The sequence below is a fragment of the Vanellus vanellus genome (assembly GCF_965231255.1).
Source record: "Vanellus vanellus genome assembly, chromosome: 11".
NCBI lineage: Eukaryota > Metazoa > Chordata > Aves > Charadriiformes > Charadriidae > Vanellus > Vanellus vanellus.
In genome coordinates, this window is record NC_138916.1 from 15,762,506 (window position 1) to 15,778,262 (window position 15,757).

At 46.2% G+C, this 15,757-nt stretch overlaps 1 protein-coding gene across 1 annotated transcript; it reads left to right on the plus strand.

Annotated features, from left to right (window-relative positions):
* Nucleotides 1-9,348: 9,348 nt before the first annotated feature.
* CTXND1 (cortexin domain containing 1) lies at nucleotides 9,349-9,528 on the plus strand (the record flags this gene model as incomplete). Its single annotated transcript, XM_082489039.1, has 1 exon — nucleotides 9,349-9,528. The coding sequence occupies one exon, from the start codon at nucleotides 9,349-9,351 to the stop codon at nucleotides 9,526-9,528; it is 180 nt and encodes a 59-aa protein (XP_082345165.1).
* Nucleotides 9,529-15,757: the final 6,229 nt, after the last annotated feature.

A 15,757-nucleotide genomic window follows, 5' to 3' on the forward strand; every position in this document is an offset into this window, starting at 1 on the left:
TCAGTATGGACTGATGAGTACTCGCATACACAAAACATCTTCTACTATAGCAAAGCTACCTGTAACTTTTTGTTGTTGTTGCTGGTTTGCCTCTGACTTATTAAATTAATACCTGCCTGACTAGAAGTTTCCTTCATTAGTGAGAATTTAACTTTTCACTTTAGATAAGCAATTCAGAAATTAAGTAGGTCTACGTGATTTCTTCATGCCAAGGTCTGTGGCAGTTCTACAGATGTGACCCAGTTGTTTTGTTAAGTGTTCATCAACAACACTTCTCCTCAAACTTCAAAACATTGATACAGCCTCAGTCTGATCCTGGCATATGTAGCTTTTCAAGATGAAAGCAGCAAAGATGTCTCTCTGAGAAGTATTCTGCAAGTTAGAGAATACTGGAGATTGCCATCACAGGGTAGATATTAGTGTAAAAAGTTCTGTTCTACCTCAAAGCGCACCTTTTGCTTTTGTAAAAAGAAAAAAACAAAACAAACAAAACACCACAAAAAAAAAAAAAACAAACCAAAAAGATCTTCAGAGCAGGAGTGGAAAAAAATACGTTTTTCTTTCTTCCTCCCTGTTAGCTTTGCTGCAGTGAAAGATTTGCACATAGCCATGCTTATGACTGTCCTGTCTAACAGCCACAGTTTAATTTATAAAATAACTGACAGGACCAACAGGCATGTTTGTCTCCTTTCATAGGATTTAAACAGCAGATACTCCATTAAAATGAGCTCGTATCATATCTATTCAGACCTTACGAGCCTTGGCTTAAAAGCCAAATCCATTTGTTTCTCTGAGTCTCCTTCACGTTTCCCCACTCACGCGACGAAGGGGGATGCACACGCTGTGCATCATAGCACGGAGCGATAAGAAAAGCAGCTTCAGACTCCTGATCAAAATACGTATGGAACGGAGGATGATCCTGCTGCGGACAGACTTTCCTTTTCAAGCCCATCTAAGCTTTACACATCACAGGTATGGCTTTGCATTTTCCTGGCATCATCTGTTAAAGGATTTCAGGACCTGATGAATCAGTGTTCCCAACAGCCCCCCGGGTGGAAGCGAGAACCGCAAGGAGGATGGGTTGAACCACGTTGGAAACTCACTGCAGCGCTCACACCCACAGCAGAAACACAAATAGGGAACCAAAGAAACAGCCCCGCAGGGTGCACAGGAGACACGGCTCTCCTTTTCCCAGGGGTGGGCTATTAGCCCACATGTTGCTCAGCGCCTGGCCAGCTGAGGCGTAGGGAGACGTAGCAAAACCCCTGAACTGGGGTCTGAGGCAGCACTGGATGTCCTTCTCTTGCTCCCCTGTGGACTATAAAGCAGCCAATACAAAGAGAGCATTACAGCCCCAGTCCTGGATTACCTGTCCTCGTTTAGCGAGTACATGCTGCTCAAGTCCTAGCACTTCCCACCACCGTGCTGTGCCAGCAGCTCCTAAGGTCCATCACAGATTCTACCCCACTTTTTTACCTCTGAACGACCATTTCCAGCCTCTGAAAAAATGTTCCTGGATGTTCTCAGGCTCTCACTTCAGCAAAGTTTAATCAAGGATTATCCATGCAAGTTGAACTTCGGGAGACTGGAGGCGCTTTTCTCTCCAGAACCCAACTGTCCATCAGTTCACGCAATAGCGACTTGCTCCCAAGCACAACCGTCTCTTTTTTTTTTTTTTTTCCTGTTGTTAACAAGTAATACCACATGCTCCTCAAGTGAGTGAGAAATGATTATTTGATTTAGGGTTCTCTCAAATTATAAGCAGCCCACAGTTATTTTAGGTGGATGTTGCATCTTTTTCTCAATGAAGATTAATGTTACTTTTGCCGTGGGGTTATGTAAGAAGGAAACATTCGTGCAACAGCAATTTTTATCCCTTTGCCCAGATTGATTTATGTGTTCATTTATTTTCAACTTTTTGGGAACCCATAAACGATGTCTTTAGCCTTCAGAGGGAATACTGACATCCTGTAATTTATGACTGGCTAAAAGCAAGTGTGTTGAGGGAAGATTATTTGTCTCTTGACCATAACTGAGCGGGCTAGATTGAATAAATGAGTTTGCATGAACTAAACTGAGCATAAAGATTTGAAGTCAATATTTAAAGCAAGAAAAAAAAAAAAAAAACAACCAAACAAACGAACAGTGGGTTAAAAACAAGGATTAAACCTGCCTATGTGCTACAGGTACATAGGAGAAATCATGCTCATAGTTACTGAAGTAAAGTATTGATTTTCTGCTGAACGAACTGTAAGTATAAAAGGACAATTAATTTTTAACTGAAGGTAGTGGTCATATTATTGCTCTCCAGATAGAGAAAGAAGCTCATCTGTCTATATTTATCTACAGCATTTGACTCTGTGCTCAGAGGCAGTGAGTTTTTAAATCAAAACTAGATTGTTAAGAATATTAGAGTATGATTAAGTGTCCGGACTCCTCTTTTATAGATTTGAACTTCAAATTGAAGGTGAGTTCATTTGACACTCAAAACACGTTCCTGAAGCAGCACTTCACCTTCCTTCCTGGCCATTCACCTCCACTCCCTCACCCGAGCGACACTCGGTCCTGCTCAGTCCCCTCACCCGGGATTTGGGGGAGTCTTTGCCTTGATCTTCTCTCCAGCCTTCACATCCTACATCTTAAAACTCCTTTCCGTACCAAAATCTCAGAGTAACCGTCCCTGCAGGCATCCTGAAAGCAGTCAGGCAGACTCTTACCAGCTCAGAGCTTTAATTAGTACAACCTCCTCTCCTCCAGCTTTGACAAATGTCTCACCCTACCACTGCTCCAAATAGTATTGCAGACATCAGTTCCTGCTCCTTCCTTCAGCGCTTCCCCCAGAGACATGTGAGCCACCTCCCCTTTCAGGGGCCACAACAGCCTCTTCCCACCATCTATCTCCATTACCAAAAGGCCAATCCACACTTCCCTTTGGCCCTTGTTCCAGCATCTGTCACTTGGTCAGCACCCAAATCCCCTTCAAAGATGGGAGAAGAGCCCTGCAGAGATTGTCTGCAAAGTAAACCTCACTGTCCTGCTGGCACTCAAGCTGTTGGGTCATTGGCGTTGGGTCCCCAGCGATTACCGGTCTCACCACGTGCTTACCAAGCCAAATATTGTGTTTTCTTCACACTTAAACGCTAAGTTCCCTGGCACAGCTGCTGTCATTTTGGTCCATGCTCACAGAGACCTTAACATGGTGCGTATGGTCCATGGCAGAGTCCTGATGCCCATACAGCAGTGAATAAAAGCAATTGTTCTGTGCGTTGGTGAGTGGTGGTGCTGAGCAGGAGTCGGGGCTGTCCGCTACCCGTACCCATATCACATGTTTGAGTGCCGCGTCCAGCCCCTCATTGTCTGGCCTAATTAGGGGTGCACGCATGGAAATCCATCAGCCATCAAGTTTCCCCAAGAAGAGAAACAAGTTTTTCTTACCTCTTGTCTGGCTGTGGCGGGGCAGAAATTTGGGAGCTCTCCACAAATGTGGTCTGAACTCTGGGCCTTAGGAGACTTGGAGAGTTAACAAAAGTGAGTGGGGAAATGGGTTTGTCATCCAGCAAGTTTTGAGAGTTTGTCTGGTTGAAATTATTTTGCGTGCACGTAAGAAAGAATATCATCCCAAATCACACTGAAAAAAATGCAAGTAATTAATAGTTTTTAAGTCCTGGTATACGAGTTCAGATCAATCAAATAGTTTTGTTTAAGCAACTGAAATGTTTCACTTCAATTCTGGCCTTTTTTTAAAAAGAAGGTTAAAATTTTCCAAAAACTAACTAAAGATGCAGACTCCTGAACAGTATCAGTACAGAACTGGTTGGTTTTTCACTACAAATTCAAAATTGTTTGTTTTCTTGTTTAAGAAGAAATAAGGATATGATGAGTTTGGGCTTCAACGTTGCTCTTTGTATCATAAACGTTCTTCCAGGGAATGTCTGACAAATAAATCCATCTTGCATATGACTGTATCCGATTGCCTCAGGCTGTCACTGGAGCGATTCCCAACTGCTTAACGAATCCGTAACGCCCACATCCCACATGATGAGTAACGGTGGATTTTTTTTTTTTTTTTTTTTTTTTTTTTCCAGAACACACCGGTGAAGAGAACTGCTTCCAGGTCTGGGTGGACATGAACCTGAGTGGAGCCTGAACGCCGTTAAAGCCACGCTGACTAACAAAACTTTAAAAATATGACTACGGTCAGGATTTTAACTCCACAATGCTGCTACGCCAGGATGTGACAGGCTTCCTACCCAGGTCTGGAAGGTAGGGATCTGCTTACGTATATGACGTTGCATAGTTTCCCATCCCTCCCCTTCCTGCACATCTATTGCTTTGGGAAAGGAGTACAGAAGAAAAAAAAAAAAAAAAAATATTTTGGAATATGTCATATGGGATGAGATGAGTGGAAACGTGATTAATCAGCACAGGAACTGGTATTGTTTAGACTAGCTTTCTGCAATATATCTGGTACATTATTGCCTTATATTTAAAGTAACAGTGCTAAGATTGTCACGTTTGGGGAAAAAAAAAACATCCATGTACTTTAAGGCATCTTGCATAGGTAAGAATGATTGCGAAGTTCAGCCACACTGATGAGCACAAGCATTATACAGTCTGTAACAGAGCTGCTACACTAAAGGGGATGCCGAAGCATCTCTGTCTGCTTGTGTACATGAAGTCATAAAATAAGGAATATAGCCTCTCTTTTGTGGCAATCCCTCATGAAAACAGCCCTGGGAAACACAAACCAAGCAGCAGAGCAAAGACCAAATGCTCAGGACGGATTCTGCATCGAGGTACCCAAGGTCTTTGTCCCCAGGCCATGGTCCCTCACGGCTGTTGCACATGACTGCCAGGCTGCAGCGTTTCCTGACTGCAGGAATGGTCCGACAAGAACAGACCCAGGGGGACCAAGGCATGAAACTAGATGATGCCAACCCCCTCAAGAGATACAACTGCTGCCTGGTCCTGGTCCTTTGCAATCCACAGGGAGCCAAGCACACTTGGCTCTTTCTTGTCACTTTCGGTCCTGAATGCCACTGCCCACCACACTCCAGCACAGCTCCATCTCCATCCCTGGGATGCTGCGGCTGTGGAGACAGCAATTTCTTAAATGCCATTACTATTACTACTTGCCGCTGCCTGACCACCAGGCTCCCAAATTGCACCCACAGAATGAAATACTACACCGAGCTTCTGCAAAGGCTTTGGGCTGGTTTCAAGCCACCAGCATTTCTGGGCAATTCTCGATGGTCCTGTCCAGATGCAGGGAAGCAGAGAGTCCCACAGCCCTCTCCAAGAGGCTGCCTGCAGCGCCCGTCTATTCTCAGAGCCGTTAGAGGGGGAGAGGTTGTATTGAAGCACCCGGGGATTTACATGAGACTGCTTAGTAATCTGAACCACGGATTGCCCTTCTTCATCTGTTGGCTTTGTTTAAACCGAATTATGTTTTCGGTAAATCTGAAGAAATTAAAAAAATATCATTCTACAGCTGGGTGCTGACAAGCTGGGGGAAAAAAAGTAATTTTCTACAATTCAGCTATTCAGAGAAAACTTGATCATTCAAGTGTGAACCTTTATAATTGTTTCTGCTAATGCTTTTTTCCCCCCCACCACCCCTACACACATATGCTGTCAGCATCAGCTGTGCTGGTAAATAAGAGCCAAGCATCCAGCCAACCAGTCCGCAGCCGGAGCGAGAGCTGGTTTCGGTAGTACTGATGGATTTCACAAGGCAGATTGGGACCTGCAAAACCATTCTGCTAACGTACACAGCACACCCCCCTACGGCTGAGACACACGTTAGGATGTGCAGGCAGAGCCTCCTCCAGCCTGGACCAACTCTGCTTCAACCTGTAGGACATTTCCATGCCCCCTCCAAGCCCGGCTGTACTGCTGGGCGCCAAGGAAATGAAAGGGGAGGTTGAGCCCAAGGAACTGGAAAAGAAGCAGAACAAGTTGTTTGGCTATTATGGAGATGGAAGACCACAAGTACCCGGCAGACAGCCAGGAGGGGCACATAGCTGCTGTACCCTCCCTCATGTAGGCAGGCACATCATGGCCATGCAGCAGCCGCGGCTGTCCGTACTGGGAGACACGAGGCATGTTGGGTATTGACCTGGAACAGGCTTGTTCCCTTCCTCTGCGCCGGTGCATCCACAGGCAGATCCCTGCCCGCAGCAGCGCTGAAGGGTTTTTAGGAAATCATAATTAAGCAGCACGTCCATGATAAAACCAGGGAGCTGGGCTTTCTCAGGAGGAACCAGCCCTGGTGAACACGTGCAAACAAGCCCTTTCACATCTGGGGACCATATCTGGCTGGTGCCCAGATGCTGATCTAGAACAGCGGTGTGATCCAGCAACAATAAATTAGTCTGGAAGCAACAGCCTCAGACGCAACCCTGTTCCAGCACCTAGATCTGTTCAGTGCCAGTAGCCATCTCCGCATCGCCAAGCCTGCTGACCTGCAATTGCAATAACTAACAGTGTAGAACACCGCCAAATGCCTTCTGACACCTAATCCACCACGTGACTCGGATGAGCATGAGCACTATGGTGGTGCTGCTCCGCCAAGCTGGATCCGCAGAGGAGGTTTCCCCCTCTGACGGTGCTGGTGCATGGACAGAACCAGGAGAACGGCCAAGCTGTGAGCGAGGAGAGCAACTCAGAACGGCGGGCCCAAGAAATACATTCTCCATCACTAATGGCTTAATGCAGGATAGTGGCCACAGCATAGAAATGTTATTGAGTTTATGGGGAGAGCAGGAGGAGGGAAGACGTGTGATTTATGTAAAAATCAAGAATACAGCTTTTTGGAAAAAGATATTTATGTTCCCACAGAAAACGCTGACTTTTTGGCAGAACACAACCACCTAAACCTGAAACCACTGGATTCAAATTCCTGTGTGACCTACAGCTCAGTTGCTGTGCACTTTCACTCTGCTCTCCAGGTAAAGCTTTCTGCCTGCCATACCCTTTCCATAACACACTCTTCTCTTCCAGTGGGAGAGGGGGCTGCACGATAGCTCTGGTGCTTCGTAGGAAACATTGTCCATCCAGAGCCTTGCGGGCAGAGGCAAGCAGAAGGCTGCAGCACTTGAACTCCTGTGAGATTGCGTGATGCTAGTTTGAAGAGAAAAACCTCCATGGGATGAATCTCCACCTGAAAGCTCGCTCAGATCATTTTCTGTGTAAAGGATTCATCTCTTAGAAAAAAGTACATTTGATTGAAAATGCAGTTTTTCCATCAAAGTTCAGCACTGATGGAAATTACCAGGTGGTTCTGATATTCTGCAGGAGGTAACTTAGTGTGAAATAACACCACATGATACAATAGCCAGAATGTCGGGGGGGGGGGGGGAATCAAATCCATCCTTTTTGCACCTTCACAAGAGTACTTTGGGAAAGACGGGCTACATTAGTAGTTTTGATAACATTTTTCTTCTGCTGCTCCACAAAAAAAATAAGTATCCACACGTAATACTCAGCCTTGATGACAGAGTCTTGACTCTTCTTCACCAAATGAAGGTATAAACTGTAATGGAAGATGTCTTGGTTGGTGAAATAGAGTGGTAACAGAGTCTTCAGGGAATAAGAGACCTCTGATCAGGCCAGGTGAGCATTACAAGTCTGACCCACTCCTCAGAGATTTCTTCGTGAGCCCAAACTTGCTGGTCTGTCCTAAGAATCTGACTGGTAAATACACATGATGTCTGCTTGATTTCATTTACTTTGTATCATCAGCTTCTCTTTCATCTCCCTGCTGCAGGACCGGCTGTTGCAGTAATTTCTGTGCTTTCAGGAAACTAAAAAAAAAAATAAAAATCTGCTGTCCTTGTGCTTAAAATAGACTAGAAGGCCCAGCTGATTTGTACTTGCCTTGGAAGATCTAAGAGGTGGTGAAATTGGAAAACAACTTGAAAAGGAGTATATTATGAGACAGAGGAGGAACTGTGAACTTTTAAATTAAAAGAATCTCAGTTCACCCTGAGAAAAATTCTCAGAGCATAAGAGTTCTGGAGTCACTGGGCCACCCACTCGCAGCTGCCACAACATGATGCTGCGAGAACAAAGAACGCGATGCTCCAGCCAGATGTGAGCCGCTACTGAAATAGCCCTGCCAGCAGCATCAGCTCACTGGAAATGTAACTGGGCAAGCTTGGCTGCGTAGATAAAACCTGTACTTGGGATTTCCTCTCTGCACAAATGTAGTTATAGAGAGTAACTTGACCATTTGATACTCAAGTTTCACTCAGTTCTCCTGATGGCTCAATCTCTTCTCTTCCCCATCTCTCATCTCCAAACGAAGCAGGGATCGGTTCTCAGATTGATTTTTGCATTTGATGTGAATGACATTTGTTGTTGTTGTTTTAAAGAGGCATTGCGTATTCCTGCTTTTTTGCAATAGCAACCCTCAACACTTCTACTTCCCACCTTAACCCAAGGCAGATGTCAGGAAAAGTTTCGCCCATCCCTGGGCAGCGACTCAATTCCCTGAGTCAGGTCAGTTCCTCTCCTTCAGCATCATCATATAAAGCAATTTGGTGATAGCAGCTAATGAACTACCCAGAGGCAAACTTACAGAGGCAGAGGGGAGACAATCTCTGCTGAAGCCATTTTGGTTATGGATTCAGATGATGAGGTCAGAAGAGACCTTCAGCTATGCAGACATCTGCATCAAATAAAATAATCCTCGTACTAATCACATAATCCCCTGCACCTCTCTGGGTGATAAAACACCCATTTAAAAATTATATTCCTCCTGAAAATCTTCTATTGCCTGGAGAACCTACGAGTACCAGAGATGAAATGTTATGGAAAATAAGTATGCATAATTTTCACTTTGCTTTGTGCCAGTGAGAGACAGGGAATGTTTGGACAGAGAGGAAAATTGGGATAGAAACAGTCTGCTCTGCCATTTGTCTGCTCTCTCACACTAGCAGAGGAGAGGAAATATTTTTGTGATTGGGAAATGCTGAGACAAGAACAGTGTCTGTACCTCTTTTAAGAGATGATATTTCAAGTGGATGGTGTTCATTCGCCACTGCTTCTCTTTTCTTTGTTAACGTCCCTTTTTATTGTCTAATATTTTAGCAAGAAGTGTTCATGGGCTAAATTAAGGCGGAGATGAGGTTCCTCCTGCTCACAGCTCTCACAGTTACCCGAGCTATGACATTTCCAGCAGGTTTATTTCCCTACAAGAATATATCACAGAGATTTTCTGGTTCTACCCCAGAGTTCCCCCATCCTCAGGAGCAGCAATCACTTGTCTCTGACACTGCGTTTCTTTTGCAGGTGGTTGATGATGTTAGGAGTAAATATAAGCCCAGATGAAGAGCGGCATAAACAATGGAGGGACCAACCCCAGAGCCTGTGTACGTTGATGTGGACAAGGGACTGACCTTAGCATGTATCGTCTTCCTCTGCCTCTTCTTGATTGTGATGATTATTCGCTGTGCAAAAGTCATCATGGACCCTTACAGTGCCATCCCTACGTCTACATGGGAGGAGCAGCATCTAGATGACTGAGAGGACTTCACTCGACAGAGCCATAAAATGCTGCGATCCAGGAGGCCTTTTCCTACCGGGAAGGCCAACGCACAAACAGCCATTTTCCGATATGCAGGGCAAGGGCAATATCTCCAAGAGCACATAGTGTAAATGGTTCTCGTTCAACAGATCAGGATATCAGCAAGCCATTCTGGCAGCACAGTTTAATACTATGCAGCGACCCTTATTTTACTGGAAACAGTTATCATCGTAACTCAAGTAGCACAAGACTCTCCAGACTTTTCCTAATATAACTCTTGGTCTCGCACAGTTTGTCCTCCCCTCGCCGTCTCCCACAAATCCAGGGTAACCATCAGAATTTGGAAAAGCAACAAGAACATTTTGTCTTTCCTGGAAATAGATTGCTTCAAATATCTTCCTCAGTCACTATATCTGTGTTTCGAAGAAAGCTCAGATTTTATAATTTTGTACCCCAGGGCGTCACTAAGTAGAAGCGCTGAAGCGCCTGTGGTGAGATAGGGCTATAGGGGCAGATTTATTCTCGGTTCACTTGGTTCTGCACATACACTCCCTACCCCACTGCAGGCATATTTCCAGCGATCGGGATACAGAAGCGCTCAGACTACAGTTCCCAAGAGGGCCATGGACTACTGCTGACCTGTAGCACCGCTTCGCTCTGTCCTACTCATGCAAACACTAGGTATTTTACCATCTCCCACAGGTCCATGGATTAGCCAGATGTGTCAGACCACTTACAATGAGCTTGGTAGTCACCAGAAGTCCATGGAGGAGAGCCTGGACACTGCTGGTTTCAACTACATAGAGCTTGCTGTGATTTTCAAAGAGCGATTCCACGTGCAACTTCATCCATCTTCTGTTTCAGGTGCACTTCAGTGGGGCGACACACAAATAGAATGGCAAAGACAATAAGGAAGGAGACGTTGCTCCCAGCTTTGTCACTCAGACAGACTCCTCAGCATAACAGTTACAGTATCATACAATAATATACATTCTACCTCAGAGAAATTCAGCACCTTTAAAAGAAGAGGTTTTCCACAAATTTGTAAGGTGAATAGCTGTACATTTCCTTCTCTCAGTTCATTAAGACAGCCATTATGCAAGAAGGCACAAGTGAAGAGGGAAGATTTAGAAACATATTATTTACATTTTGAAGAGTGGGGATCGAGGGAGTCTGATGTCCTCTATCCCCCAAATCCTAAGCTTTGCTCACAGCTGCCTTTTTTAGTGACATGTTTGGCTTAAGGGGTTGTAAGGAGTTGCTGAAGCAATATGAAGTCGGTACTGCAACCACAACAAGCATCATGAGCAGACAGGACCAGGAAGCACAAATCTGCAAGAAGGGCATTTCACTTTCTCCTCTTCCTTACCACCTTACCCGACCTCTAGGTTCTTGCCCTAAGGCAAAGCACAGTGGGTGAGAGAGGTGGATCCAAAGGCTGGGACAGGGAATCGGGTTGTAGATTTTGTAGGTTACTATTCTCAGCTCCGACAGATTCGTTTGACGATCACACAAGTCACTTCTTTATGTGCCTCAGTCTACTCATCGGTGAAATGGGTACAACAATATTAATTCGTCTCACGTTGTTCTGTCTGTTGCATAATACCAGAAAGCACTTGGAGAGCCTTGGACAGGCATACAGAAACAAGGTACTGACTTACAATTCTTCCTTGTGCAACTAATGGGGAAGATCTGAATCTCAGCATACAGTGAGGGAAGTTCTCTCCGGGCAGAGGACTTGTCCAGACCTCATAAAGATTGTAGCATTTTGAGTCACACCAAATGGCACCTGGCTTTGTTACATATTCCACTGATTTCTGAGGACAGTCTGGATGTAAGGCGCTCAGCACTAATTACAGAGTTCCCAAAATAGCAGGCTATGAAGCACACGGAGATTTTTGCATGGATCTTTTGCACTGCACAGTTTTTGCTAATCTCTGTTGTAGGAGATCCCGTTCAGGAGGTTTGAGGCTTGGCTTTAATCCTGCTGTTCTCAACCAAGAGACCTCCACTGCTTCAATTACCCACCACAGATCGCTCCTCAGGCTGGTATTTAGCCTCAGTTTCTGCCAACCAGTTAATCACAGGACTTTTTCAAGCATGAAGGTTAACATTCACCACACTTTGAGCATTGGTCTCTCTTGCGCATAAGTGTGTCCATCTGTACAATAGGAATGGATGCCCTAGCTCGAAGGAGATTGCTCCTGTTCCCTAGGGTAAAGTTTAGAACCCGTTTTTTGTCAGCAAGTCTCATATCCCACCTTGATATTAGTGGAGCTACTTACAGAATAAAAAAATAAAAAAAAAAAAAAAAAAAAACCACCAAAATAAATCTAGTTCCAGGCTAGAGACGCTTTCAGTTTGCCAGTCACCTGGCTGTGTTCACAGCTGATGCAGAGCAAGACCAGAGCTTGTCATCACTTCTCCCAATGCCAATGCTCCAGTCAATGTTTTTCTGCGTGCAGAACTCTCTGGCTTTGTCATGTGTCACTGATAAGCCCCTGTTCAGCTGAGGACTTACGCACGTGCTTAAGTTGAAGCCTCCGAGCAGGCTGCCTGGCTACGCAGAGACCAGGGTCAGTCATGCCCCTGTGTCCTTGGCAGGGCAGGGACAGCAATGCACAGCCCTTGCAGGGGCAAAGCCTGCGTGAGGACAACGGGTTACGAATGGCGGGGAAGCAAACTAACAAGTTTGCTTTGCAAGAATGATTGCTGCTTCTTTTTCCTCTGTTTGTCCAGCTGTACAAACCATTTTATGGATTTTCCTGAAGATGCTGAAGGAAAGATCCCTATGGGTAGCTCTATTTTCTAATAAAAAGGTACTTATCTTCCTAGCATAGCCTGCCAAGTCCATCCTGTTGACAAAAGAAGATCTCCATAAGCATCTACATATTCACGTCCAGTTTTCCCACATGACTGCGTAAAAGTCAACGTGATTGTTTTTATATAGTCTAAATGCATTCCGATTTCTGCCTTCCCCCACTGGTTACATTCACACCACCTCATGACTCTAACCAAAAGCAATACTAAACATCGTGCCAAAAGCAGGAATCTTATCCTCCTTGCATTCAGAGGCAGGACCTGCCCTCCCGAGGCGGGTCATTGCGGCGCCCGCACGGTGCCAACCCCACGAGCACTGGCGGCAAAGTTGCGCTGGCGGCGGGTCTGTTTTAGCGGGGGCTGCATTGCTGGGCTTGGTAGTCATTTCAGCTGCATGCAACAAGTGCCTCTGCTCTTTTTTTTTTTTTTTTTTTTTTTAAATCATTATGCCATACTACCAGCAATTGCACTCAGAGGAAATAATTCAAACTCGTTGCAAACGTATATTTATCTAACGCAATAAACAGCTTCAACACGGAAAGTCTTCTTGTTGTCTCTCTTCTCCTTCACTGCTAGTTGCCAGGACCTCTTAAAAACCACCCACAACACAACAATGTGATTTTTCAAGAAAGATGTACATTCCTGACAGCCCTCCTTGGAAGGCGGGAGCAGAGAACTGCTCCCTGTACAGCCACACCACCGCAGACTCTCAGGAGCTCCAGACAGAGCTGATGGAGCTCCAAGTGTTCCTGTGGCTCTGCTGGGAGGTCAGCCCCTCCAAAGTGGCTATTGCAGGTTATTCCCTCGGTCAGGAAGAGCACTGAGCTGAGCAGAGCTGCAGTTCAGCGGGGGACCGCTGCAGCATGCTGTATTTCAGCCATCCGTTATCGGTAACGAACTGCATACCGAAAGAAATAGGGCCACAGAGACTGGAATCCCTCCCGCTAGCAACTGAAAATGAAGAGTGTGGAGCATCTGTGGGACATCTTTGAAGAAGCCACAGCGTATGGGATATGCCGAGTAAAAAGCGCCCAGGGAACTCCTCCTTTGAAAAAGACCAAGAGACAAATCGCTAATTCTTTCATCCTGTAAGAGGACTCCGTTGCCCGAAGCTGGGCGCTTTACATCTGCTTCTCCCTGCAGCGAGTCCTCTGGCAGGCACACCTTTGTGCCCACAGCCCAGTTTGCCTCCACGACAAAACCCCACTGATGGATTACTAACCACATCCCGGTCAGAAGCAGAGGTTGGAGTCTTTGTGCTGTTTTCAGAGCAGCTGCTACGGCTAGTATAAGCGCAGACCTGAACCGAAGGCAGCAGTGGCTGAATTTGGGTAGACACCCTGGAGAACTGTGAGCGTAAAGGTTCCTCTGAAAGAGACAGGGGCTGACACTAGCCGGGGAACTGCACAGGCGGCGCTGCTGCAGCCCCTGCCCCCCAAGGGCGCCCCCAGCTCGCTAGGTCGTTGCGGGTCTCGGTGGGTAACTTCAGCCCGTGTTACTACAGCTCAGAAGTCAACTCAGCTCAGGACTCGGATGGGGAATACGCTGTGCTCAGACTCCAGCAATCTCCAAGGCACACACAGGGAGGGTGGTGAGGACAGCGGACCCCGGGGTATTTAACTGGTTCACTTTGGAAACCGCTGTTCCAGCGGAGTGAGCGTATGAGAGATGAAGGCAGTGACTTTTCAAGACAGCCCTGAATTAAACTTCCATGCAGCCAGACTGATGCTGGTCCCCCGTGCTGCCTGCAGCTTTCCCGCATCCCCCATTAGTGCTTAGTGATAACTGAGCTTACAAAGCCTCGAGCATCTCCACCTGGAGAGCCCCGAGGGCAGCAGTGACACCGTGACCTGCGTGTGGACTGGGCATTACTGCTGGGGCAAGGCGCCAGCCAAAGGAGCAGCCCCCTCTGCAGTTTTGCATCCTTAAGGTCAACATGGCGACGCACAGAGCGACACCCACGCACCAGCTCCCCTGCTCCTCTCCCCCCCAGCTCAGTCCCAGTCCATGGTGGCACAGGGTCTGCACCAGCCGTCGGCACAGCAGCACCTCTGCAATGGCTCCGGCTGCGCTGCCCCGGTGTGAAGATGCTGCTAAATGCAGGATGGGAAATTTAAATCCACCTTCCCCCCTTCCTTATCCTCTCTGTCTCTGACCTGGTCAACCCAAATTCGCCAGGCTTCAAACCGCTTGGTTTTAGCTGTCTCATGGTTTTACATCTCAGGTGACTTGATTTAAGTAAAGGAGGTTAAATCCCCAAGTTTAACCAGGTCTTAATGCAACGATGGAAATTCTTGCTTTCAGTCAACATTCTTTTGTATTTGCACTTCATATTTTTTAAAATCTATTTTAGTTAAAAATGGTTAATACCCTTTGGCCACTCCTCCCTCTTGCTAACCAGGAGGAAAGCACTGCTCACACGTACATTTTTAAAGCAATACACAGTTTAAGATTTGTGGTTGCATTTATTCTCAGGGTTCGATTCAATCCACAATGGCATTAGGAAATGTCAAATGATACACTTCTTAGTTACACCACTGCATGTTTTGTACCAGGGTTTGGCCAGGCAGCTCCCGAAGGGAAATCAGAAATCAATCAAAAATGTATTAAAATTGCATTAGGTGTGCTGAAGCTGTAAGGAAAGCAAAGTTTTTCAAAACCTATTTTATATTTAAGATTAATTGGATTTCTCAAGCAGCAGCCGTATTGCTTCTGCAGAGGAAATGAAGTGCCTGGTAGGGGCAAGCGAGCAGCAGAGCTGGGCAGCCCTCCAGCCCCTGGGCAAAGCCCAGGGCCGCCCCCGGAGCAGGGTCCAGGGACACGGTAGCTCCAGGACATCCATCGCTCTGCAGGTCCTGAGCCCCTGGACCCAGCACACAGCAAGAAGGGGGACAAGGAACCCTCCCCACGCTTGCAGCTCCCAACCGGTCCCCTAATATTCATTGACAAAGGTGTCGATCCTACAAGCTGACCCAATGGGTGCTCAGCTCCCACCAGGGCCTTCTGCTCCTCCTCATACATTAACCGTGCCTACCCCAGCTCTGTTACAGCTGCCAATTAGATAATATGGAGCAAATGTAGTAAAAATTAGAAAACACAGATGTGTAATTAGAACTTCATGGAAAGCCAAGAGTGCGTGCAACAGAGAGAGCATTGAGGTGAAGACGTTCTTGGGAATAAGGGTACATGAGAAGAAGGAACAGCTCACAGCAGATTTGGATGGGGCAGCATGGTGCCGGTGCTTCGCATGTCCCTCACGTACTGCCAAAGCCTCCAATCAATTTTAAAATTCCAGAAATGATCTCTTTCTTTCTCACTGAGCAGCAACTGTGTGGGCATCCTGAACAGAAGCAGCAATCAAGCCTGAGAAATGGCCTCCTGCCTTACTGCTTAAAGCCAAAACCAATG